This window comes from Oncorhynchus gorbuscha, linkage group LG13, assembly GCF_021184085.1.
Source record: "Oncorhynchus gorbuscha isolate QuinsamMale2020 ecotype Even-year linkage group LG13, OgorEven_v1.0, whole genome shotgun sequence".
Lineage (NCBI taxonomy): Eukaryota > Metazoa > Chordata > Actinopteri > Salmoniformes > Salmonidae > Oncorhynchus > Oncorhynchus gorbuscha.
In genome coordinates, this window is record NC_060185.1 from 67318879 (window position 1) to 67345958 (window position 27080).

At 42.9% G+C, this 27080-nt stretch overlaps 3 protein-coding genes across 3 annotated transcripts; all 3 read left to right on the forward strand.

The window, feature by feature from the left end:
• The first annotated feature begins 630 nt into the window (after positions 1–630).
• Positions 631–11682, forward strand: LOC123993386 (matrix metalloproteinase-17-like). The gene is made up of 12 exons (XM_046295483.1): positions 631–729; positions 5095–5459; positions 5961–6093; positions 6342–6495; positions 6594–6702; positions 6926–7103; positions 7390–7566; positions 7653–7749; positions 7894–7967; positions 8290–8439; positions 10134–10394; positions 10868–11682. Exons 2-12 carry the CDS (start codon positions 5301–5303, stop codon positions 11242–11244), a joined length of 1869 nt encoding a protein of 622 aa, XP_046151439.1. The 5' UTR covers positions 631–729; positions 5095–5300; the 3' UTR covers positions 11245–11682.
• Positions 11683–11925: 243 nt separating this feature from the next.
• Positions 11926–13870, forward strand: LOC123993387 (saxitoxin and tetrodotoxin-binding protein 2). Its single transcript, XM_046295484.1, has 6 exons — positions 11926–12225; positions 12468–12610; positions 12746–12810; positions 12908–13018; positions 13306–13410; positions 13744–13870. Exons 1-6 carry the CDS (start codon positions 12109–12111, stop codon positions 13812–13814), a joined length of 612 nt encoding a protein of 203 aa, XP_046151440.1. The 5' UTR covers positions 11926–12108; the 3' UTR covers positions 13815–13870.
• A 1571-nt stretch (positions 13871–15441) lies between these two features.
• On the forward strand, positions 15442–25697 carry LOC123993388 (alpha-1,3-mannosyl-glycoprotein 4-beta-N-acetylglucosaminyltransferase A-like). Its single transcript, XM_046295485.1, has 4 exons — positions 15442–15756; positions 22195–22356; positions 24975–25106; positions 25434–25697. The coding sequence occupies exons 1-4, from the start codon at positions 15672–15674 to the stop codon at positions 25685–25687; spliced, it is 633 nt and encodes a 210-aa protein (XP_046151441.1). The 5' UTR covers positions 15442–15671; the 3' UTR covers positions 25688–25697.
• Positions 25698–27080: the final 1383 nt, after the last annotated feature.

Genomic DNA, 27080 nt, shown 5'->3' on the forward strand with positions numbered 1-27080 from the left:
AGAAATAGAGAGACAGAGAGACAGAGAGCCAACGAGTGAAATAGAGAGCGAGATCTGTTCAAATTTTTGTCTTTAATTTTTTTAATCCTGTCGTTAAGAGGATTTCATCAAAATGTTACTACCCCTACCCCCCTCACTACACACAGTCAAACATGTGGACACACACACAGACACACACACACACTCACACACAATCTACGCTGTCTCGTTCTCACTAATCCAACAGGGAGAGGCTTTAGTTACACATACAATACATTTGTATACGTGGTGCCAAACATGTTTCTGAGCCTAATTGTTTTACTTTAAAAACATGGATTCATTCAGAATGTGGTTTTCATATTGAATTTGCTCTAGGCTACATAGGAACTTCTCACCATTGATTAGGAGCTGTACAGTTGGAAAGCACTGGCAGCCATATGGTGTGAGTGAGTGATAGAGAGAGCAAAGGAAACTGTCAATCTTCTTACGGCATGGAAAGAGGCTTTATCTCCATTGATACACACCACACGTACAAACACACGCACACAGATTTTGATGTAGGGGTGGTGGGGGCTGTATGGAGGAAACTATTGTGAGAGCTCAGAAAATTGAGGGGGGGGGGGGTTGGGTTAGCATGAGGGATGAGAGAGGGAGAGAGGGACACATCTGTTCAGATTGAGTGCGAGTCAGAGAAGAGAGAGTGCAAGAGATCAGCAAAAGAAGGACATAAAAGTCTGGGAAGAAGAGCTGGTAAGCATAGGATAAACTGCATTTTATCTTGTTTTGCCTAATGCTGCTCTGTCAATCATTAAGTATCGTATGTGTGTACACACTGTGTTTCTGTGTATGCACTAGTTTGTTATGTTTCCAGTATCGGTGTATTTAGCATTAACTGGTATTATATGTTTCTCACCCTCTCTTCATTAGTAGACTAGCAGTATGTATATTAGCATGTACAGAATATTCTTTTTAGCTCATGTGTTTCTTTGCCATATTGTCTGACAGACGGTGTTAGAACCAATTGTGCGTGATGCACATGCACTGAACCAGATGCTTGGGTCCAAGTCCAGAGTGCGTGTTTAGAACCCAACATAATTAAAGAATCCATTCATGAACACCCATTGACTCTCACTGCACTTTCATGACTCAACCATCACATGCCACCCTCCTTACTGTACCCCTCCCTTATTCTCTTCCTTTCTTTCTGTATATCCTACCTTCCCTCTGTCTCTCTCTCTCTCATCCCTTTATTATCTACCTTCAACCTTGAAACAAAGGCCGAGACACCACAGCTTTTATTTCCTCCCTTTCTCCTTCTATCTGTCCCTTGAGAAAAGGACTGAACCCCCATTCCACTTTATCTCATTACTTTACAACTGTCCTCCACCATCGCTATATCCCTCCATCCATCCCGCCCTCTTTGCCCCCATCCTTTAACTAAATGACACCAGCTAATTTAATTAAAGCACCACATTCTTCTCAGCCCCCTTACACCTATCCCATCCACTTTCCCTCTGCATTTAAGTCGAGTGTCTTCTTGTGCACACTAACACAACCCTCCCCTACTTATTTTATGTTAAATGATCTTCCATCTCCTGATTAGATATTTATTGATTCATCTGCCTATTGAACATGCACAGTTGAAGTCGGAAGTTTACATACACTTAGGTTGGAGTCATTAAAACTTGTTTTTCAACCACTCCACAAATGTCTTGTTAACAAACTATAGTTTTGGCAAGTCGGTTAGGACATCTACTTTGTGCATGACACAAGTCCTTTTTCCAACAATTGTTTACAGACAGATTATTTCACTTATAATTCACTGTATCACAATTCCAGTGGGTCAGAAGTTTACATACACTAAGTTGACTGTGCCTTTTAAACAGCTTGGACAATTCCATAAAATGATGTCATGGCTTTAGAAGCTTCTGATAGGCAAATTGATATAATTTGAGTCAATTGGAGGTGTACCTGTGGATGTACTTCAAGGCCTACCTTCAAACTCAGTGCCTCTTTGCTTGACATCATGGGGAAATCAAAAGAAATCAGCCAAGACCTCAGAAACAAAATTGTAGATTTCCACTAGTCTGGTTCATCCTTGGGAGCAATTTCCAAACTCCTGAAGGTACCATGTTCCTCTGTACAAACAATAGTACGAAAGTGTAAACACCATGGTACCACGCAGCTGTCATACTGCTCAGGATGGGGACGCGTTCTGTCTCCTAGAGATAAACGTACTTTGGTGCGAAAAGTGCAAATCAATCCCAGATTTGCAAAGGACCTTGTGAAGATGCTGGAGGAAACAGGTACAACGTATCTACAGTGCCTTGCGAAAGTATTCGGCCCCCTTGAACTTTGCGACCTTTTGCCACATTTCAGGCTTCAAACATAAAGATATAAAACTGTATTTCTTTGTGAAGAATCAACAACAAGTGGGACACAATCATGAAGTGGAATGACATTTATTGGATATTTCAAACTTTTTTAACAAATCAAAAACTGAAAAATTGGGCGTGCAAAATTATTCAGCCCCTTTACTTTCAGTGCAGCAAACTCTCTCCAGAAGTTCAGTGAGGATCTCTGAATGATCCAATGTTGACCTAAATGACTAATGATGATAAATACAATCCACCTGTGTGTAATCAAGTCTCCGTATAAATGCACCTGCACTGTGATAGTCTCAGAGGTCCGTTAAAAGTGCAGAGAGCATCATGAAGAATGGCATATAAAAGAACAAGGAACACACCAGGCAGGTCCGAGATACTGTTGTGAAGAAGTTTAAAGCCGGATTTGGATACAAAAAGATTTCCCAAGCTTTAAACATCCCAAGGAGCACTGTGCAAGCGATAATATTGAAATGGAAGGAGTATCAGACCACTGCAAATCTACCAAGACCTGGCCGTCCCTCTAAACTTTCAGCTCATACAAGGAGAAGACTGATCAGAGATGCAGCCAAGAGGCCCATGATCACTCTGGATGAACTGCAGAGATCTACAGCTGAGGTGGGAGACTCTGTCCATAGGACAACAATCAGTCATATATTGCACAAATCTGGCCTTTATGGAAGAGTGGCAAGAAGAAAGCCATTTCTTAAAGATATCCATAAAAAGTGTCGTGGCAGCATCATGGTTTGGGCCTGCTTTTCTTCAGCAGGGACAGGGAAGATGGTTAAAATTGATGGGAAGATGGATGGAGCCAAATACAGGACCATTCTGGAAGAAAACCTGATGGAGTCTGCAAAAGACCTGAGACTGGGATGGAGATTTGTCTTCCAACAAGACAATGATCCAAAACATAAAGCAAAATCTACAATGGAATGGTTCAAAAATAAACATATCCAGGTGTTAGAATGGCCAAGTCAAAGTCCAGACCTGAATCCAATCGAGAATCTGTGGAAAGAACTGAAAACTGCTGTTCACAAATGCTCTCCATCCAACCTCACTGAGCTCGAGCTGTTTTGCAAGGAGGAATGGGAAAAAATTTCAGTCTCTCGATGTGCAAAACTGATAGAGACATACCCCAAGCGACTTACAGCTGTAATCACAGCAAAAGGTGGCGCTAAAAAGTATTAACTTAAGGGGGCTGAATAATTTTTCATGCCCAATTTTTCAGTTTTTGATTTGTTAAAAAAGTTTGAAATATCCAATAAATGTCATTCCACTTCATGATTGTGTCCCACTTGTTGTTGATTCTTCACAAAAAAATACAGTTTTATATCTTTATGTTTGAAGCCTGAAATGTGGCAAAAGGTCGCAAAGTTCAAGGGGGCTGAATACTTTCGCAAGGCACTGTATATCCACAGTAAAACAAGTCCTATATCGGCATAACCTCAGCAGGGAAGAAGCCGATGCTCCAAAACCACCATAAAAAAGCCAGACTACAGTTTGCAACTGCACATGGGGACAAAGATCATACTTTTTGGAGAAATGTACTCTGATCTGATGAAACAGCAATAGACCTGTTCGGCCATAATGACCATCGTTATGTTTTGAGGAAAAAGGGGGAGGCTTGCAAGCCGAAGAACACCATCCCAACAGTGAAGCACGGGGGTGGCAGCATCATGTTGGGGGGGTGCTTTGCTGCAGGAGGGACTGGTGCACTTCACAAAATAGATGGCATCATGAGGGAAGACAATTATGTGGATATATTGAAGCAACATTTCAAGACATCAGTCAGGAAGTTAAAGCTTGGTCGCAAATGGACAACGACTCCAAGCGTACTTCCAGAGTTGTGGCAAAATGGCTTAAGGACAACAAAGTCAAGGTATTGGAGTGACCATCACAAAGCCCTGACCTCAATCCTATCGAAAATTTGTGGGCAGAACTGAAAAAGCATGTGTGAGCAAGGAGGCCTACAAACCTGACTTAGTTACACCAGCTCTGTCAGGAAGAATGGGCCAAAATTCACCCAACTTATTGTGGGAAGCTTGTGGCAGGCTACTTGAAACATTTGACCCAAGTTAAACAATTTAAAGCGAATGCTACCAAATACTAATTTGAGTGTATGTAAACTTCTGACCCACTGGGAATGTGATGAAATAAATAAAAGCTGAAATAAATCATTCTCTCTACTATTATTCTGACATTTCACATTCTTAAAGTAAAGTGGTGATCCTAACTGACCTAAGACAGGGAATTTCTTTCTAGGATGAAATGTCAGGAATTGTGAAAAACTGAGTTTAAATGTATTTGGCTAAGGTGTATGTAAACTTCAGACTTCAACTGTATATAGCCTACATCTAATGACTATCTTCATTGACGTTTTCATTCACCATTATTTTCAGAATAATGTTGTATCTTTGCATTATTTAGGCTACATATTTCAATTTTCTCAATGATAACGGAGATTTACTAATTTTTATGCTGAGTAAAAAAACTAGGCTCTACAGCTTCGTTGCGATACAGTGCTGGGCTATTATGATGATGTATATACCTCTGCATGTTTAAAGAATTTGCGACATATAGTGCAAAGGCCAAGCGTTTTAAGGCCATTGAAAGCCTTTAACATAAAGTGTGTAATGTAATGAATGACAGCGTGATTAGAGATAGCATGAACGTTTTCTTTGGCAACAACAGCAGAAAACTAACATGTAAATCGGTGCTCTCCCATCTCCAGAGCGTTTTACCAGTAGTGCCAAAACGTCTCGAGAAGCACTGGTCCTGTCACAGTTTATCTACACTCCTCACATTCAACCCGACCATGAAGGACGGATGATACTTCGGAGACCCGGACCCCTCGCCTGGATGAACTGACCTAAAGCGATAAATGTTCCCTGCAATTTTGTTTTGCGAGTTTCATTGGAATATGCGAGCGCCAGCGGGATGAAGGCAGCAGCGTGGAGTTTTCTCCTGCTGTGCGCGTGCACGCAAACCGTGTCCGTCGCCGGGATCCAGGGCTCGACAGTTGCCCCAACGGACACAACAGCATCCACCTCCTCTGCTCCTGTTACCCCCACTGACGACCAAAGCACTGGACTGGTGGTGAGGAAAAATGCGGAGGCGTACAATACCCTAGGGCTATTTTATTATTCATCCAGCATGGATTATTTATTTCAGCAAGTTGCTATCATTTATGATGGCCTTTGAAATGAAAATAGTTTTAAAAAAGAGTGAAATAGTGAATAGAAAAAAATGTGAATACAAATTCACTACCAAAGTGATAAATCATTTGCCCTTATCGGATTTTGTATCATACATTTTTGTTCACTTTGCCTGCAAGGCCAGAGTGTTGAGCCTACATGTTTCATTGTGAAACTGGGCTCACATGGACATGGAGCTGTACCTTCACAGGATTAGGCTAGATACTGTACATAGACACACTTTGAAGAGCAGTCAAACTCTGATTTTCACTTATCTAATCTTCACTTAGCTTGGTGATCTCTTTCCCTCTCAAAACGTCATGTCTCTAAGCAGCACAAGTGACGTTTTAGGACTGACCTACGATAATGCCTCTCAATGCAATGCCTCTGTTTCCTGTCCCAGGATTGGCTGACCAGGTATGGCTACCTCCCGCCCTCAGACCCCTCTACTGGACAGCTACAGGCCTGGACAGCTGTCACTCATGCTGTCAGAGCCATGCAGAGGTTTGCAGGCCTCAAGGATACAGGAGTTGCAGGTGAGAAAATAGAAATAGGGTTGGGAAAATTAAGTTGATTATATCCATCCTCTCTGTGTTGCTGTCTCTCTCACTCCTCCGTCTCTGTCTCTTTTTCTCTCCCGATCTGTCTCTCTCTCTCTCTCTCTCTCTCTCTCTCTCTCTCTCTCTCTCTCTCTCTCTCTCTCTCTCTCTCTCTCTCTCTCTCTCTCCTTCACTCCTGTGTTGCTGACCTATTGTTGACCTCCTCTCTCTCTGTCCTCTCTCAGATGAGGAGACACTGGCTCTGATGCGAGCCCCACGATGTTCACTGCCAGATGAAGGGGAGGAGCCAAAACCACTGGCCAATCAGCACCAGGAGGGGCAGAGCCTAAGGACAAAGAGGGCTGTGACCACATGGACACGAAGAAACATCAACTGGAGGTTCATTAGACTACTGCTCACTATTCATCATTCATCTCTGTATCTCACTAATCAACCCATTGTCACTTTCACTCTCAATACATTCTAATTCTTCCTAGGTTGCGTTCATACCCCACCTCCTCCTCTCTCTCCCGTGAGACGATTCGCTCCCTGGTGTTTTACGCCCTGAGGGTGTGGGCGGACCCAACCCCACTGGAGTTCCACGAGGTCAGTCTCTTTCCCTGGATGTGTTAGTTGAATACAAAGATTACCCCCTCTTTCTCTCTCTTTCTCTCTCTCTCTCTCTCTCTCTCTCTCTCTCTCTCTCTCTCTCTCTCTCTCTCTCTCTCTCTCTCTCTCTCTCTCTCTCTCTCTCTCTCTCTCTCCCCCCCTCTCTCTCTCTCTCTCTCTCTCTCTCTCTGACCTCACTTCCTGTTTACCCTGTTACCAGGTGGGAGGCTCAGAAGGGGCAGACATGCAGGTGGACTTCCTCCACGGTTTCCATGGTGACAGATACCCCTTCGATGGGGCAGGGGGAGCTGTTGGCCACGCCTTTTTCCCCTCTGACCCTGCTAGAGCGGGCGGAGTACACCTGGATGCTGAGGAGGAGTGGGCGTTCCGCCAGCCAGGTGAGTGACAACAAAAAGACCCAGAGACAGCAGAGAGAGGTACTGGGGGATTCAAGGGCCCGATTCCAAATCAACAGTAGATCTGAAAGTTGAGAGTAGGTATTCGTATTGCACTGATAGCCCTCTGGTAAGGTAGGTGGAATTTAAGTTTGAGTCTCCCCTGAGGTTCACAATAGAAATAGGGTTGGATGTAAGTTTTCAATTTGGAGAATGTTATGGACGCAGTCAACACACTACTAACAATCACCCTAACCTGAACCAACCCCCCTCTCCCGCCTCACCCCAGCTTCTGAGGGTACTGACTTGTTCACGGTCCTGGTGCATGAGTTTGGCCATGCCCTGGGTTTGTCCCACTCGTCTGCCAGGCGCTCTGTGATGAGACCCTACTACCAGAGCCCCGTAGGAGATCCTCTTCACTACCGCCTGGGCCCCCACGACCTGGAGCACATCACCAGGCTCTACGGTCAGTCTCTGTGTGTGTTTATCTGTCTGTGTGTGTGTATGTGTGTGTGTGTGATTGGTTCTGAAACGACGGTGTTGTGTTTGCAGGTAATAGAAATCGTCTCATGGTCACAGACGTTCCCCGGTTGGCGCCTGAACCTCAGCTGCGGCATCGCGACAGGCACGGACACCGACACAGACACAGGTACTGACAAACTTTAGACATAAGGACACAGACAGGGAAACAAAAGAGGATAAGGGTTAGCAATGTCATCAAATAATACTCTCTTGTCCTTCCCTCCCTCCATTTCACTCCTGCCCTCTCTGATGCTCTCTCCTTCTCTTTCAGACATTCTGTAGACCGCTGTAACACTAGCTTTGATGCAGTGGCTAACATTAGGGGAGAGATGTTCTTCTTTAAAGGTGAGTGTGGTGTAGGTAGGCTGCCTATTGGTTGGGTTCTGCTGTGACTATTGTCCCCAGACTCCCTCATTATTCTACTGGCATCATCGCCCCCTGGTGGATATATCCACGATTACAGGGCTGTGTACTGAACTCCTCTCTGTCTCACCTCTTTTCATCCTTTCTTCACCCCTTTCTTCATCCTAATTTCTCTCGTTCTACCTTTCCTACCGTGCCTTCCTCCTCTCTGTTCCTCACCACGCTCCCGCCCTCCTTCACCTTCTACATTATTTTTTTCCCCTTTCTCATCTGTCACCTCCTTACCAACCTCCCTCTCTGGCAGGGCTGAGTATGTGGAGGGTCAGTACTGGGGGGCTGGTGTCCGGCCGGGGGGCCTCAGTGAGGAGGCTGTGGGGGGGTCTTCCCCCTAACCTGCCCCCTCTGCAGGCTGTGTTGGAGAGACACTTGGACCACGCCATCATCTTCATCACTGGTAGGTAACCTCTGACCGCAGCCACCCCACACACTAGACCTCCACACAGATAGCTCTGGGTAGAATTTGCCCTAAGCCACAGATCTAGGATCAGTATTCCATTCCTGACTCCTAACCTAACCATTTAGAAGGGAAATTATAAACTGACCTTAGATTAGTCTGATTATTCTACTTCACATAGCATCTCAATGCATCAGTGACGCATTATCAACAGAGGAGAATTAGTGCTACTCAACTGACTAAACTATTAAAGTTTCTCGATTGCTTGAGCACATTTGTCAAAATGACACTCAAATCAGTAAATACTTTACACAAGATCAACTACCTCCATCAAAACATACAGCCTGTTATGTCATGAAAAGTTATGAATTGAAAAGTCTACACCTGCATTGCCTGCTGTTCGGGGTTTTAGGCTGGGTTTCTGTACAGCACTTTGTGACATCAGCTGATGTAAGAAGGGCTTTATAAACACATTTGATTGATTATTTCAATCAATCGTTACACAATGGCCCAATAAATACTGACTACAACACATCCTAACATGTTTTTTGTTACCCTTACTTTACATGGAAAGTGACTGAGAACACATTCTCATTTACAGCAATGACTTGGGGAATAGTTACATGGGAGAGGAGGGGGTGATGAATGAGCCAATTGTAAACTGGGGATGATTCGATGACCATGATTTTATGAGGGCCAGTTTGGGAATTTAGCTTGGACACCAGGGTTAACACCCCTACTCTTATGATAAGTGCCATGGGAACTTTAGTGACCACAGAGAGTCAGGACACCCGTTTAACGTCCCATTCGAAAGATAGCACCCTACACAGGGCAATGTCCCCAATCAATGCCCTGGGGGATTGGGATATTTTTTTAGTCCAGAGGAAACGGTGCCTCCTACTGGCCCTCCAACACAAGTTCTCAAAATATGAGTAACAATATGAAATAAACGTAACAAAAGAGAGCAGCAGTAAAATAATTATAGCGAGACCAGACACAGGGGGGTACCGGTACAGGGTCAATGTGTGGGGGCACTGGTTAGTTGAGGTAATATGTACATGTAGGTAGAGTTATTAAAGTGACATAGATGATAACAGCAGAGAGTAGCAGCAGTGTAAAAGAAGGTGGGGGGGGGGGTTAATGCAAATGTTCTGGATAGCCATTTGATTAGATGTTCAGGAGTCTAATAACTTGGGGGTAGAAGCTGTTTAGAAGCCTCTTGGATCTAGACTTGGCACTCTGACACCGCTTGCCGTGCGGTAGCAGAGAGAACAGTCTATGACTAGGGTGGCTGGAGTCTTTGACATTTTTTAGGACCTTCTTCTGACACAGCCTTGTATAGAGATCCTCTCTATAGGCTGTCTTGTTGTTGCCGGTGATCAGGCCTACCACTGTTGTGTCATCGGCAAACTTAATGATTGTGTTGGAGTCATGCCTGGCTGTGCAGTCATGAGTGAACAGGGAGTACAGGAGGGGACTAAGCACGACACCCCTGAGGGGCCCCTGTGTTGAGGATCAGCGTGGCGGATGTGTTGTCATTAAAAGTGTCTTAGCAATCAATTTAGAAAAATGAACATGATTCTAGTTTCTCTCTCCACCCATATTCATATATCCTTATGAATTGTAAACCAATTGTAAACCAAACCTGAACCTTGAGAAGACTCTTTATTGCCTCTTTCTGTTTTGTGTTTTAGAATCCCAGTTTTGGCTGTTCAATGACCTCTCTCTCCAGGAGGGCTACCCCCGCCCTCTCTCAGAACTGAGGAAAGGGAGAGAGACAGAAGGAAAGAGAGGAGAGGAAGGAGAGGAGGAGCAGGGCCTGATGTGGGACCCAGAGGAAGGACCAATGTGGGGGGACATTGGAAAAGGGGAAGCAGGAGGAGAGGAAGAAGAGAGTGAGACCTGGACCGAGCTCATCAGAGGAGGAGTGAACGGGATTACGACAGAGAGAGACGGTGAGAGCGAGAGTGAGTGTGAGAGAGAGAGAGATGAACGAGAGTTTGTGAGATTCTATGAGACTGACTGTGAAAGATTATATGTGAGACACCTCACAATGTACAATACTTGTACATGTGTGAATGTTTGTCAACAAACATTAAGCCCCATGCTATATATCACTTCCAGACATGGGTTCAAATACATGTGTATTTTATTTTTATTTTTTTTCCAAATACACAGCCCAAACAAGTACTTTTATTTTAATATTTGAATGGTTATTTGTAAAAAATAAAATAAAAATAGTATACCAAAATGTATTTCAAAGTATTTCAAAATACTTTTTTCAAATACTATCTTGAAATACGTGGTGTAAATGTATTTGAGTCAGTTTATTCGAGTATTTTCATTATTTTATATTAAAGGTTATCAGAATACTTGTTTCGAAATGTATTGAAAGTAATTGAAATACCAAGTCTGATCCCTTCCTCAGGCTCCATCTACCTCTTCAAAGGAGATTCATATTGGAAGTTCCCCTACCCAGCTTCTGTCCCAGATGTAGGATACCCTCGATCCCTGGCCACCGATTGGTTGGACTGCCCTCACCCTTCTGCACCTGTCCTAGACGACTTCTCTCGCTCTCTGTCTCCTCCTACTGGACGACAGGAGCTCCGTGAAAGGGGGAAGGAGGAGAGGGGGAGAGAAGAGAGCGGAAGCCAGAGTGGCCATGGCCTGGACAGAGACACAGACAGAGAGGGACTACAGCACTGGCCCTGCAGTTGCCTGAATGGAGCAAAAGTTAGCAGTGTGAGCATGACTTTGTTCATATGTGCCCTGCTGTTGACTCTCCTCTCCCTGATAACTGTGTGATGTGAGGCTACATCCCAATACTCTCGACGGTGTCCTCCTCTCACCCCCTTCTATCCCATGGCTACGTCCCAATACTCAACAATGCCCCCCCCCATTCCCTCCAGGTTGTGGCTGCTGTTGTCAATGGTGCTAGGTCCTTTCTCACCTTCCACTATGACAAAGTTTGCCATGCACCCTTACAATCCATTCCACATGCCTACCCTTAGGGCTGTGGTATAGTGGTTGGGCTAGGAGAAGCTAGGAATTTGCGACACAACCAAGAAGTCCCTACACCTCAAAGGAGGAATGTTTGTCCTGGACATTTCCGATGAATTATGAACAGTTATCTGCTGCTGGTGTACCTCTTTGTCTGTCTGTGAAATGTATCCCATAGCACCCTGTTGTACAGCCTACACTTGATGATTTCAGAACATTTTATCTGACCAAATAAAATAAAAACAACTCTATTGCCTTCAGTTTTCATTGTTAAACCATAACCGCAGATGACTAAATTATATTTTGATACTAACAGCAATAAATGTCGCCATTAGGTTCATTGTCACAGTCAAAACGTGCCTCTTGGGCTGCTGCCCTATAGGTCCTTGACCAAACCAAACAAACTATAAATAATTAATAGTTGTAGAGGTCCAATTGTTTAATCTTGCTGTCACTGGGGTAGTTTTGGAATTTCCCTGCACCCTAGCGTTCAACCACATGCCAATTTGGGTAACTTCAGTATTACGTAACTTGGGGAGAAACATTATCTTAAAACACTCCACATTTTACCTCTGTATATATTGAAGGTGTTTCAGCTCATTGACAACCGAGACTTTACTCTTGCTAAGACTTACTTCTCTGAAGGCTCAGTTTACCTTGATCTACACAATGTGTGTCCTCTACTTGGCCCCTCTCCTTGCTCTGTTGTCAGTGGGAACAGCAGCACCGGCGCCAGAGGATTGTGGACATCTGGTGAAACTGCTCGCACCGGAAGACAAACATTCTGTGAGTACATCGCCTATCTATAGAGTGGACCTCAATAGAGGTGTTGGGGTGTGTTAGAAATAGTGATGATTTCCAATTTGTGAACTGTGATGTATTGAATCTAATGGAGTTTAAAAGGCATTTGACTCCAACGTATAGGCAGTATACAGCCTCTGCCCTCAGGCACTATGCTTCACAGACAAATAGTGCTATAAAACCGAAATGTGTGAAATTAAATGACAGACCAATACATTTTCCCACAGATCTTTGGGAAGTGGATCTTCATCGAGGGTTTCTCGAACCATGAGATGTTCAACGCATTACTGAGAAAGACCAACAGCTCATGGATTGAAATCCTTCCCACTTCACACACCGAGACAGTCCTTTTGAACCAGGGAAACTTGATGTAAGTGATAGTAACTCTCTACAGTCTTATCTCTAACCACTCGTCATATGTCATTTGACATAGTAGCTATGCTATGTGAATAGACATTCTACAGCTCTAAGAATTATCTAGTGATTATCTCATTTCCTCTGACAGTGATGGAAAATGTCTTGACTCCTCTGACAACATGACCTTTTCCAAAAACATTTGGCAAATCTCACGTAAGTCAAACATTATTGACTGGCAGGCCATCCATGATCTGATAGAAAATAGGCTGTTAAAGTACTGTGAGTTACTGTGTTTTATTTTCTTACATAGAGAATAATATGACTGCCACTGGACACTTCCTACTATCCTGCCCTGACTGTCTCGTCATGAACCTCAATTGCACCATGGACGAAGTGCATATCCAATCTCTCTATATATTTGGTAGGTGTGTGTGTGTGTGTGTGTGTGTGTGTGTGTGTGTGTGTGTGTGTGTGTGTGTGTGTGTGTGTGTGTGTGTGTGTGTGTGTGTGTGTGTGTGTGTGTGTGTGTGTGTGTGTGTGTGTGTGTGTGTGTGTGTGTGTGTGTGTGTGTGTGTGTGTGTGTGTGTGTGTGTGTGTTCTTTTGAGATCCCTCCAATGGCCAGAACCAACATTTACCCAACAGAAATGTGGAAACCTTGGTCAATCAAGTCATAGAATCATCCAGTTTCTTTCTTCTTCTATTTCCAGGGAAGAGCAGGACACTGCCGGAGGCCGAGTTGAAAAAGTTCCAGAAGCAGGCAGAATGCCTCCAGTATCCTCAGCCTGCACAGTATTCCTATGATGGAGTTACAGGTCATTATTAACTCTAACCTATTCATCAAAAGAACACCAGGCAACATTTCGTATTATGGTGGTAGGGTTGAAGAAAAATATATTAAAAATATATACTGTATATTTAAAATAATATATATATTTACCAAAAAATATATATAGGAGATTGGGAATTATGCAGACAATTACATTGATAGAAGACACATTTTGCCTGCAATTTTAAAGCTTAGAAAAAGGTTATTATTAATTTACGTTGTCAATCATCAGTTTAGAATAGATCCCTTTTGCATGAGTCCTGTGTTCATTTAAACCTTGTCCAAGTTCTCATTAACGTCTCCTCTCTTCTCTCTGCAGAGTTTTGCGCTGAGAAAAAGGAGAGCTCACACACTGTTGAGTCACAAGATGTGAAGGATGGTTCACAGTGATATGGCTACTGAGGATGGAATGGTTGCATTAATAAAATGGTGTACTCTTATACTGACTGCTTATACTGACTGCTTGTTTTGAAACGCATCCTCATCCACAAGCACGCACGCAAACAGGCAGACACACACTCCCTGTTCTACCTCTTTAAATATGTAATATATCATCAGGGACCAGGGTGAACAACACCGGACTCATCACACTTTCCTGAGGAGTACCATTGTCAACTTCAAACCACGTTGACAATTCTGACCCCACACTCTCCCATATGACTCGATCGAACAGGAAGTCCGTGATCCAGTTATACAGACGTCCCCCAATGCCCAATGAATGCCAGGGTTGGTAATTTACCTGTCTTATATCAGCTCACTTGTGCTGAGGTGGTAGGGGTGGACGTATTCAAGGTGTGTCCTTAAAAACCAATGTGCCAATTTCAATCAGCGCTACTGGTGATATTAAAGATTCACCAAAAGCTGGTCTCGGTGGGAAAGCAATTGGTTATATTGGACATTGTTTTTGTCCATGCAGCTTGGACTCTTTGGGCCTACATGTTTGTTATAACTAGGCCTATTGTAGGACTGTATACTATTCAATACATGAATAAGACAAACAACCATGTGCATCTCCAAGGCATTCTTAACTCAAATACTTCTGCTAAGTATCAGAACTCAGGATAAGACCCAGATGCAGACGGCTAGAATCACAGATGTTTATTGACTCAAACGGGGGGCAGGCAAAAGACCGGTCAATGGTAGGCAGAGGTCCGTAATCTGGGTCAGAGTCAATAAGGCACAGAACGGCAGGCAGGCTCAGGGGCAGGCAGAGGTTAGTAATCGGGTCAGAGTCAGGCAGGTACAGAACGGGAGGCAGGCTCGGGATCAGGGCAGGCAGAATGGTCAGTACCGGGGAAACTAGGAAACAGAATCTTGAGAAAATAGGAAGACTGGAAAGCACAATGGTAAGACAAGAAGAACTGGCACGAGACAAACAGGGAACGCAGGTAGAAATGCAGAGGGGATCATGGGGAAGATGGGCGACACCTAGAGGAGGAGACAAGCATAAAGAAAGATGAAACCGATCAGTGTGTGACACTAAATTGAACTCAAATTCAAATCGAGAGACTGAAAAATAGCTTCTATCTCAAGGCCATCAGACTGTAAAACAGCCATCACTAACACAGAGAGGCTGCTGCCTACAAACATACTTGAAATCATTGACCACTTTAATAAATTGATCACTAGTCACTTTAATAATGCACTTTAATCATGTTTAGATATCTTGCATTACTCATCCCATATGTATATACTCTATTTCATACCATCTATTGCATCTTACCTATGCTTGCTCATCCATATATTTATATGTATATATTCTTATTCCATCCCTTTACTTAGATTTGTTTGTATTAGGTAGTTGTTGTGGAATTGTTAGATTGCTTGTTAGATATTGCTGCACTGTCGTAACTAGATGCCCAAGCATTTCGCTACACTCGAAATAGCAACTGCTAACCATGTGTATGTGACCAATAACATTTTATTTTGAAATCACGCAGTTCCATAATTGGCAAGTAGGTGGGGATGAGACCGCGCTGAGACAGGCGCACCTCAACTGTCGCATCACCTTTTCAAGGAAATGTTGTAGGCTAACCAGGGGTTGTCATGTATGCCAATCTATTTTATGAAGAGATAAGGAAGTGACTTTTAGGCTTTTCATAATAGAATGTCCTTGGCGCAGTCATGGAGTAAACGTGAGAAGAACCTGAGTGGACTATCACCTGTGGATTCATTTGAACGGCAGCACTGTTTTCAGCATAAACCGAAGTCAGACGGAAGTTTTCTATTGACAGTTTGAGAGATGAGATGAGGCTCACCCATATAAAACTTGGATGTATTCTGGCTTGTGCTTTTCTCTCTCTAACCTGGTTTACCGCTCATAATGGAAATGGTAAGGTGTCGCACTTGTCACACTATTCTTTTTACATTATGATCTATTAGGCTACAAACTTTTTTCAAAAGGTTAAACCTTGTACATAACTGAATTCAGTTTTCTATTGTTTTCAAATGGTAATACTGGAAGCTAAATACGTGATAAATTGAACATTATTAACTGGGTGGTTCGAGCCCTGAATGCTGATTGGCTGACAGCCGTGGTATGGCAAAACATTTATTTTTACTGCTTCAATTACGTTGGTAAACAGTTTATAATAGCAATAAAGCACCCGGGGGTTTGTGGTATATGGCCAATATACCACGGCTAAGGGCTGTGTCCAGGCACTCCGCGATGCATTGTGCCTAAGAACAGTCCTATATTGGCCATATACCACACCCCCTCATGTCTTATTGCTTAATTATACAATGGGTGGGTCTAATCCTGAATGCTGATTGGTTAAAACTGCATTCCAGCCGGTGTCTATTCCACAAGTTACCACAGGCTAAATCATGAAAATGTCTATTTACTCCATCTGACTGCAATTCGCTGTCTCATCAGCCCAGCCAGGCATTTTATAAACTTTATCTCCGCTATAAAGAGCATCTAGACATTATCTCACATTTCATTTAGACTAACATTTAGTGTTCAACAGCAGAGATTTGTAGAAACCTTGCTGTCAGTCTCTCCGACATTTGCACCATTGTTTTAATATTCAAATTCAATCTCCAGGATGAGACAGACAGGCAGGCAGTATTTCTTAGCCAATCAAAATCATAAATTGTCCGTCATTATTTTTATGGATATATACAAAGACATGTCAATTGAAAAAAGGTCAAATGAAATGAAGTGCAGCTAGTTTGCAGTCTCTGCAGCTTCAGTTTGAAGTGATTGTGTTAGCTGTGTTGTCGGCTAGCTCCTCTGAACAACAGTGTCTTGACATGTGAGCACATTTTCTATGCCAGGAAAAATTGCGCCTCATCAATTCAAATCTAATTTTATTGATCCCATACACGTGTTTAGCAGATGTTATTGCGGGTGTAGCTAAATGCTTATGCTTCTAGTTCAACAGTGCAGCAATTTCTAACAAGTAATATCTAACAATTTCACAACAAATATCTAATACACACAAATCTAAGTAAAGGAATGGAATTAAGAATATATAAATACATGGATGAGCAATTTCAGAGCGGCATAGACTAAGATACAGTAGATAGTATAGAATACAGTATATACATATAAGAAGAGTAATGCAAGATATGTAAACATTATTAAAGTGAAGAGTGTTCAATTATTAAAGTGGCCAGTGATTTCAAGTATGTGTAATGTAGGCTGCAGCCTCTCTGATAGTGATGGCTATTTAACAGTCTGATGGCCTTGAGATAGAAGCTGTTTTTCAGTCTCTCGGTCCCAGCTTCGATGCACCTGTACTGACCTCATCTTCTGGATGATAGCGGGGTGAACAGGCAGTGGCTCGGGTGATTGTTGTCCTTGATGATCTTTTTGGCCCTCCGGTGACATCGGGTAGTGTAGGTGGCCTTAGAGGGCAGGTAGTTTGCGCCCAGTGATGTGTTGTGCAGACCACACCACCCTCTGGAGAGCCCTGCGGTTGTGGGCAGTGCAGTTGCCATACCAGGCGGTTATACAGCCCGACAGGATGCTCACAATTGTGCGTCTATAAAAGCGTGTGAGGGTTTTAGGCGACAAGCCAAATTTCTTCAGCCTCCTGAGGTTGAAGAGGCTCTGTTGTGCCTTCTTCACCACACTGTCTGTGTGGGTGGACCGTTTGTTTGTCAGTGATATGTACGCCAATGAACTTAAAACTTTCCACCTTCTCCACTGCTGTCCCGTCGATGTGGATGGGGGGGGGGGTGCTCCCTCTGTTTCCTGAAGTCCATGATCATCTCCTTTGTTTTGTTGACATTGAGTGAGAGGTTATTTTCCTGACATCACACTCTCAGAGCCCTAGCTCATTGTTATGGATGTATCCAAATAAATGTCACTAGAAAACAGCTTAAACTAATGCAAAATCAGCTACTTTGCTGTTATTCTTGCTGGACTTTTTGACGTGACTGTAAGTTAGCCGTAGTTGGCTTTCTAGCAAGCAAGGGATAAGAACGTTGCCAGCCAGTATGGCAATGGAACATTTAGAACGAACGACTGGGTTACGTCTCTGGCAATCGAACCGATAGAACGAACGACCAGCCGGCTTGGGTAGCAACCCTAGATTTTTGTCGGGACTGTATCTTGTGGAAGGATGAAATAGTATGAATAAATAAATAAAAATATGAAAATATGTAAATCATTATTTGAATATGTTGGTAAGCCTTTGTATGAAAGTGATAATGCCCTCGAAGCCGTTGTTTGGAGGATATATTGGCCCGGTGCCAATAACACCCGTGCCATTATATCCGCCCAACACCGGCTTCTCGGGCATTATCACTTAATTGTAAATTGGGTGGTACAAGTCCTGAATGCTGATTGGCTGACAGCCCTGGTATATCAGAATGTATACCACGGGTATGACAAAAATGTATTTTTGCTGGTCTAATTACGTTGGTAACCAGTTTATAATAGCAATAAGGCACCTCGGGCTTTGTGGTATATGGCCAATATACCACGGTTATGGGCTGTGTCCCATAACTCCTTATTGCGTCGTGCATAAGAACAGCCCTTAGCCGTGGTATATTAGCCATATACCACACCTCCTCGGGCCTTATTGCTTAAATATATTGAATCATATAGGTCTACCTAGAATTTGAATGGTTCTCATCTAGATGTATTGCCATGATTTTGCAACACCAGGGGCCTCGTTTATAAACATTGCATAAGTACAAAATATACCCTAAAATGTGCATGCGCCAGTTTTAATGCAAAAGTTGGCATTTATTTAAAAAGATATCTTCATGTGAGAATGTGCTCACCACCATGCAAACCTTAGACCATGTGTAAGCACATCTGTTAGTGATTGAAATCCTTATTGTATTGAAAGCTGGCAAGTAAATCAATCAAAAAAGGAAAACTGGAAAATATTATTAACAATGCACAATTAGTGAGAAAAGCGACCATCTGTTTTTTTTTTAGAATCTAAAATAATTAGACACAGGAATCTTTTTTTTCTATTTTATTTTCATAACCAATGCAGAATATATTCTCACCTTTTCTGGCCATGATATTCCCCAAGGACCCATACAACAAATAACCATTGCACCTAGTAGCCTGGTAAATAGATATATGTATTTCAAGTTTTGCAATATCATAGGCATCATGGTTTATAATACCACGACAATTTGAAACTGTTTTCTCATTCAGAAACTGACCGTCATTATCCAGATACAGAATAAATTACTGCTAAAGATGAAAACATTCTGCCAACACATTAAATAGACCGATAGTTTATGTCAAAATATTTGACAGTATGGGTAGGCTACAGTAGGCCTATTGCTATGTGATAGGAGCGCGACATCATTGCCTATTTAATCTCAGAGCCTATGCCAAGGCAGGGCATATTGTAGTGTTTGAGAGATAAGCAGCATGTTATTATGCACACCTGGTTAAAATGGTATGCACGTATTCAGTGCGTGATATTGGAAATATGTATCTGATTGGATACGCATAGTTTTATTGGCAGACCCTCATTGTTTGTTGGCCAAGGTATTCAAGTGTGCTTCCTTTGAGCGGGTGGAGATGGACTCAGCTTGGAACCGGCAATGTTGTATACGCTGTCATGTTGGAAATAAACCTCTTTGTGATGTTAATGTAAAGTTTCTCTTTACAATAACTAAAAAGAACCTGCTTCCTTTAACCGGGGATGCAACACATATAAACCCAATAATCTATTGACAAACTAAATATTGAACAACAAATTCTTATTTTGGACACCCAGAGGGACGTCTCTTGGCCGGTGATTTTAATGCAGGGAAACTGAAATCCGTTACCAATATGTCCCCTGTGCAACTAGAGGCGACAAAATTATAGATCACCTTTACTCCACACACAGAAATGCACACAAGGCTCTCCCTTTCGCAAATCTGACCATAACTTTATCCTCCTGGTTCCAGTTTACAAGCAAAAACTCAAAAAGGAAGTACCAGTGACGCGCTCAATATGGAAGTGGTCCGATGATGCTAAGCTACAGGACTGTTTTGCTAGCACAGACTGGAATATGTTCCGGGATTCATCCGATAACATTGAGACGTTTACCACATCATTCACTGGCTTCTTTCGTAAGTGCTTTGACGTCTTCTTCCCCACAGTGACCTTATGTTTATATCCCAAAAAGAAGCCATGGATTACAGGCAACATCCACACTGAGCTATTGGCTAAAACTGCCGCTTTCAAGGAGTGGACACTTATGCGGAAGCTTATAAGAAATCCCTCTACGACCTCCGATAAGCCATGAAACAGGCAAAGCAGCAATACAGGACAAAGGTGGATTCCTACTACATCGGCTCTGACACTTGTTGAATGTGCGCAAGCGAAAGGCCTTGTATGCTCGCTTCAAGGCAAGCAACACAGAACCATTGTTTCCGAGGATGCATATTTGGAGCATGCGTTGACCAGCTGGAAAGTGTCTTCATTGACATTTTTAACCTCTCCCTGACCCAGTCTGTAATACCTACGTGATTCAAGCAGACCAACAAAGTCCCTGTGCCCAAGATAACCTGTCTAAATGACTATCGCCCCATAGCACTCACATCTGTAGCCATAAAATGCTTTGAAAGGCTGGTCACGGCTCACACGGCAACACCATCATCCCAGACACTCTGCACCCACTCCAATTTGCATAACACCCCAACAGATCCACAGATGACACAATTTATATTGCTCGCCACACTGCCCTCTCACACTTGGACAAGAGGAACACTTATGTGAGAATGCTGTTCATCGACTACAGCTCTGCGTTCCACACCATAGTGCCCTCCAAGCTCATCACTAAGCTCAGGACTTTGGGACTGAACACCTCCCTCTGCAGTTGGATCCTGAACTTCTTTACGGGCCTCCCCCAGGTGGTGAGGGTAGGCAACAACACATCTTCCACGTTGACCCTCAACGGGGGCCCCTCAGAGGTGCGTGTTTAGTCCCCTCCTGTACACCCTGTTCACCCACGACTGTGTGGCTGCGCAGGACTCCAGCACCGTCATTAAGTTTGCTGACGACACAACAGTTGTAGGCCTAATCACTGACAATGATGAGACGGCCTATAGGGAGAAGTTTAGTGATGTGGCAGTGTGGTGCCAGGACAACAAACTCTCCCTCAACGTCAGCAAGACAAAGGAGCTGATTGTGGGACTATAGGAAATGGAGGTCCGAGCACTCCCCTATCCACATCGACAGGGCTGTAGTGGAGCAGGTAGAGAGCTTCAAGTTCCTCCATGTCCACATCACTTAGAAATGAACATGATCCATACACAACACAGTCATGAAGAAGGCACAACAAAATCTTCTTCCCCCTTTGGGCTGAAATATATTGGCATGGACTTTCAGATCCTCTTGACTGACTGCATCACTGCTTGGTATGGCAACTGCAGGGCACTCGACCGTAAGGCGCTACAGAGGGTAGTGCGTACGGCCCAGTACATCACTGGTGCCCGAGCTCCCTGCCATCCAGGACCCTAAAAATTGTCAAAGACTCCAGCCACCCAAGTCAGACTTTTCTAGCTGATAGTGGTACTGATGTACCAAGTCTGGAACCAACAGGACCCTGAACAGCTTCTACCCCCAAGCCATAAGACTGCTAAATAGTTAACCAAATAGCTGCCCGAATTTGCACTAACTCTTTTGACTCCTCACATATGCTGCTGCTACTGTTTATTATTATTTATTATTTATCCTGTTGCCTAGTCACTTTATTCAGACCTATATGTAAATATCTACCTCAATTACCTCTTACCCATGCACATCGACCAGGTACTTGTACCGTGTGTACTGTATAGCCAAGCTATCGTTACTCATTGTGTATTTATTCTTTGTGTTATTATTTTTCTATTTCTCTCTGAATTGTTGGGAAGGACCTGTAAGTTAGCATTTGACGGTTAGTCTACACCTGTTGTTTACGTAGCATGTGACTAACAATTTGACTGATTTTGATTCAATGACTTAAAACACCATTCTTTTTCTGCTTTAGACATGTAACCCAGTAACTAAAACACAGGGTTTGTTGTTTGAGGAACTATGTGGTATGAATGGGGTTGTCATGGAAATCACAGCAGTGGAATGGGGCTATGGGAAGATTAGCCTATACCTATTGTTGTCCTGCACCCAACTCCTCAATACATTTGAACATTTGATGTCGATGGAGCTTTTTCAAATACACACTTTCAAACATTGACTTGTAACTGTTAATACTCTCTCTTGCTCTCTCTATCTCTTCTTATCTCTTTCTGTCATGCAACTGTATGGGTGCGTGTGTGTGTGTGCCTGTCGGTATGTGTACACGCGTGTGCGTATGTGTAGATGGGGATGAATCCCCCAACCACCCAGTTATGATCCAGCTGTATGAACGTCTGCTGGCTGCAGAGTTCAAGGGGGAGCTGCTGTCCAGGGAGCTCAGCAGTGTTCTGACCAGCCTGAGGAACCTCACCATACCTAACAACAGCTCCTCCACTAATATCCCAGGTGAGGGGACAGAGTTATCATGTTATCATCAGTGTACAGTCGCATCGCAGGTGACAGTACTGCCATCCCACTGGGCACACACAGGTTGAATCAACGTTGTTTCCACGTCATTTTAATTCAATTATGTTGAACCAACAGAATATACAGTACAAGGAAAAAGTTTGGACACACCTACTCATTCCAGGGTTTTTCTTTATTTTTACTATTTTCTACATTGTAGAAAAATTGTGAAGACATCAAAACTATGAAATAACACATATGAAATCATGTAGTAACCAAAAGAGTGTTAAACAAATCAATATATATTTTTTTTTGAGATTCTTCTTGCCACTTTCTCAACCATCTTTTTTAATGTAATTATTGTATTTTGATGTAACCTTTATTTAATTAGGCAAGTCAGTTAAGAACAAATTCTTATTTACAATGACGGCCTACCAAAAGTCAAAAGGCCTCCTGCGGGGACGGGAGCCTGGGATTAAAAAAATAAATACAGTATAGATATAGGACCAAACACACATCACAACAAGAGATACATAACAATACATAAAGAGAGACCTAAAGACAACAACATAACAAGGCAGAAACACATGACAACACAGCATGGTAGCAACACAATATGGTAGCAGCACAAAAACATGGTACAAACATTATTGGGCAAAGTCAACAGCACAAAGGTCAAGAAGGTAGAGACAACAATACATCATACAAAGCAGCTACAACTGTCAGTAAGAGGGTCCATGATTGAGTCTTTGAATGAAGAGATTGAGATAAAACGGTCCGGTTTGAGTGTTTGTTGCAGCTCGTTCCAGTTGCTAGCTGCAGCGAACTGAAAAGAGGAGCGACCCAGGGATGTGTGTGCTTTGGGGACCTTTAACAGTATGTGACTGGCAGAACGGGTGTTGTATGTGGAGGATGAGGGTTGCAGTAGGTATCTCAGATAGGAGGGAGTGAGGCCTAAGAGGGTTTAATAAATAAGCATCATCCAGTGTGTCTTGCGACGGGTATACAGAGATGACCAGTTTACAGAGGAGTATATTGTGCTGTGATGTGTCCTATAAAGAGCATTGGTGGCAAATCTGATGTCCGAATGGAAAAGAACATCTAGCCGCTTGAGAGCACCCTTACCTGCCGATCTATAAATTATATCTCCAAAATTTAGCATGGGTAGGATGGTCATCTGAATTACGATAGAGGAAACCAAGTCTAGATTTAACTTTAGCCTGCAGCTTTGATAAGTGCTGAGAGAAGGACAGTGTACCGTCTTGCCATACTCCCAAGTACTTGTATGCAGTGACTACCTAAAGCTCTAAACCCTCGGAGGTAGTAATAACACCTGTGTGAAGAGGGGCATTCTTCTTACCAAATCACATGACCTTTGTTTTGGAGGTGTTCAGAACAAGGTTAAGGGTAGAGAAAGCTTGTTAGACACTAAGAAAGCTTTGTTGTAGAGCATTTAACACAAAATAAGGGGAGGGGCCAGCTGAGTATAAGACTGTATCATCTGCATATAAATGGATGAGAGAGCTTCCTACTGCCTGAGCTATGTTGTTGATGTAAATTGAGAAGAGCGTGGTGCCTAGGATTGAGCCTTGGGGTACTCCCTTGGTGACAGGCAGTGGCTGAGACAGCAGATTTTCTGACTTTATACACTGCACTCTTTGAGAGAGGTAGTTAGCAAACCAGGCCAAAGACCCCTCAGAGACACCAATACTCCTTAGCCGGCCCACAAGAATTGAATGGTTCATGCGGTAGTCACCTGGAATGCATTTCAATTAACAGGCGTACCTTGTTAAAAGTTCAATTGTGGAATTTCTTTCCTTCTTAATGCTTTTGAGCCAATCCTTTGTGTTGTGACAAAGTAGGGTTGGTATACAGAAGATAGCCCTATTTTGTTAAATACCATATTATGGCAAGAACATCTCAAATAAGCAAAGAGAAACAACAGTCCTTCATGACTTTTAGACATGAAGGTCAGTCAATCCGGAATATTTCAATAACTTTGGGGGTCTTTTAAAGACCATACGTGGGGGATATTTAGGGCAGTGTCAACAATGTACCAGTGCTTTCTGATAATGTCCTTAAATACATTCCCCAATGGTGAATTCCAAGAGCTCTTCCTGAGTCCCTGTATAGATCAGGAAAATATCATCCAAATATATCCGAATGAGGAGAATATTGGGGAGAAATGGGTTACGGTCTGGATTCAGCACCACCTGTTTTTCAAACATTCCTAGATACAGGTTAGCATAATTAGGAGCCATAGTACTCCCTATCGCTGTCCCTTTGGTCTGGAAGAAAAAGTCTCTTCTGAAGAGAAAATAGTTGGAGGTTAGTACCAGTTCAGTCAAGTCCACAATACAATTGGTGCTGGGGAAGGGGACATTCATTAAGGTAGAACTTGAGGGCTTTAGATCTTAATGGATACATGCTTTTAATCAACGGTGGTATCTTCCCGATTTCTCGTTCTCTCTCTCTCTCACCCCCTCTCTCACCCCCTTTCGCTGCACTTTTGAGAAGTCAAGATAAAACTGTAAACAGTGTCAACAAAGCTAAATTATTGTTTTATGTCTGACCGTTACTTGTGTGTTTGGTTTGGTTTTTGGTGATGTGGAGTGTAGAAGGACCGATAAAGAGAAATCTCAGCCTGATGTCCTCCAGACTGCCCAACGCCTACCTCTACCTGCCCCACTTACGGGATCACCCAGACAGCCTGATTCCTAACGTGGTCCTGGGACAAGGCCGAACTGGAGGTGAGCGACGAGTCATGTAAAAATGTCTCTGGGTAAACGTGTCCTCTTTGACAAACCAGAGGGGTGTTAAAGTGAGAGGCTACAAAGCTTGGTGTGGTTTACTAGTGTCAGTGGCCCGCAGACTGTAACCCCTATCCTGCCACCTCCCCCACCCTGCTCAGTGTTGACTTTATTCCAGTGAATGGTTTACTTTAGTGTGTGTGTGTGTGTGTGTGTGTGTGTGTGTGTGTGTGTGTGTGTGTGTGTGTGTGTGTGTGTGTGTGTGTGTGTGTGTGTGTGTGTGTGTGTGTGTGTGTGTGTGTGTGTGTGTGTGTGTGTGTGTGTCAGTGTCCCTGGTATTGGGGATCCCTACAGTGAAGCGTCAGAAGCAGAGCTACCTGGTTAGCACCCTGAACTCCCTCCTCTACGACCTTTCACCTTCTGAACGGAAGGACATCGTCATCATCATCTTTGTTGCCGAGGTAACCTGCTCAGATACCCTGATAGGGGCGTATAGAAACACATGGGATGGTCTTAAAGTGTCTTTTTTAGATGGTAATCATAAAAATAATTTACTTTTTAGATGGGGTAATGCAGCTTGAGGTGGGAAGACTACGGTCTGGTCTCTGCCTTGGGTCAAATCGACCTATTGTTATTAACGCAGAATATCGACTGATTATGATGAAAAAAATGTAGTGATTCATTTTCAAGGAAAGACCTGCTAAACCTGTTGTGTGACCGTGCCTTTCAGAAGCCTAGGTACAGTATGTATGTTATCACACTACACACCTAAACTACAGGAATGGACGAGCACATTACGAGAAATACCTGTTCTAGATTCCCAGTTAAGTAACTCATTCTAAAGACCTCAGATCAAACCATGTAGCCCAAAAGCATATGTCTATCTAAGTACATGGCTCTTATATAGCCCTCAAATTCAAATTTGTACTTTGAAGCCAGTTGCATTGCTTTTTTTTCCATTCTTCCCTTCTAATCAGGGACTGATTTAGACCTGGCACACCAGGTGGTTGCAATTAATTACCAGGTTGAACAGAAGACCAGCAGTAGTCTGGAACTCATAGGGTAGGATTTGAATCCTGCTGGTATATAGTAGGTGCAAAAAATAAATGGTCATCTTGCTAGCCAGGACACACTCATTTTCACAATTTCACTAATATCATTAAAATCAATAAATCATAGCACATTTTTTGGGCTCATTCAGTAGTTTTTACCTGATTTAGGTCTAATCATGTTGAAAAATTTGTTAAAAATATTGTTAATAGTACCATTAATATTCCTAAAACATAAGTAGAAATGTATACTGTTGCTGCTTCCTGTCCTCATGTATATAGACTGAAATCTACTGTAATCAATAGCGTGCGCATATTAATCTGTCACATCGATATTGTATGGAAATCAATGGAACCAGGACAATTTGCTGCCGTTACATGTGCCCATAGCCCTCCTCCGAAAGACTAACCACAACGAACTAGTGTATACTACATAAACAGTATAACTCTCGATACATAAACCTGTAGTAGCCATTTGTCAACTCATGTCCTTGTGGGACAGTGCTTACAGTAGATATGGCTAATACGAAAAAGGACACACTTTTGACTGGATAATTTTTAACAAATCATCTCTCCACAGGAAGTTCTAAATAGTGACATGGATTGCCTCTCATTTGAGTGATAGCTTGACTGTCCAATCCATGTATTTGTTTGTGGCTAGCAGCTTTCATAAAGAGAGCAAGTCCTGCGATGGACAGGCGTGTATGATAAAATCAACAGTACCAAACCAAAGATATGAATCTGTTTTAATGCAATCAATTGACTGTGCCTTTAGAAGGTATTTTCACACCCCTTGAATTTCTCAACATTTTTGTTGTGTTACATCCTGAATTTAAAAGGAATTAATTTCAGATTCTGTGTCACTGGCATAGACACAATTGAATTCAAAATGAAAAGCTGAAATGTCTTGAGTCAATAAGTATTC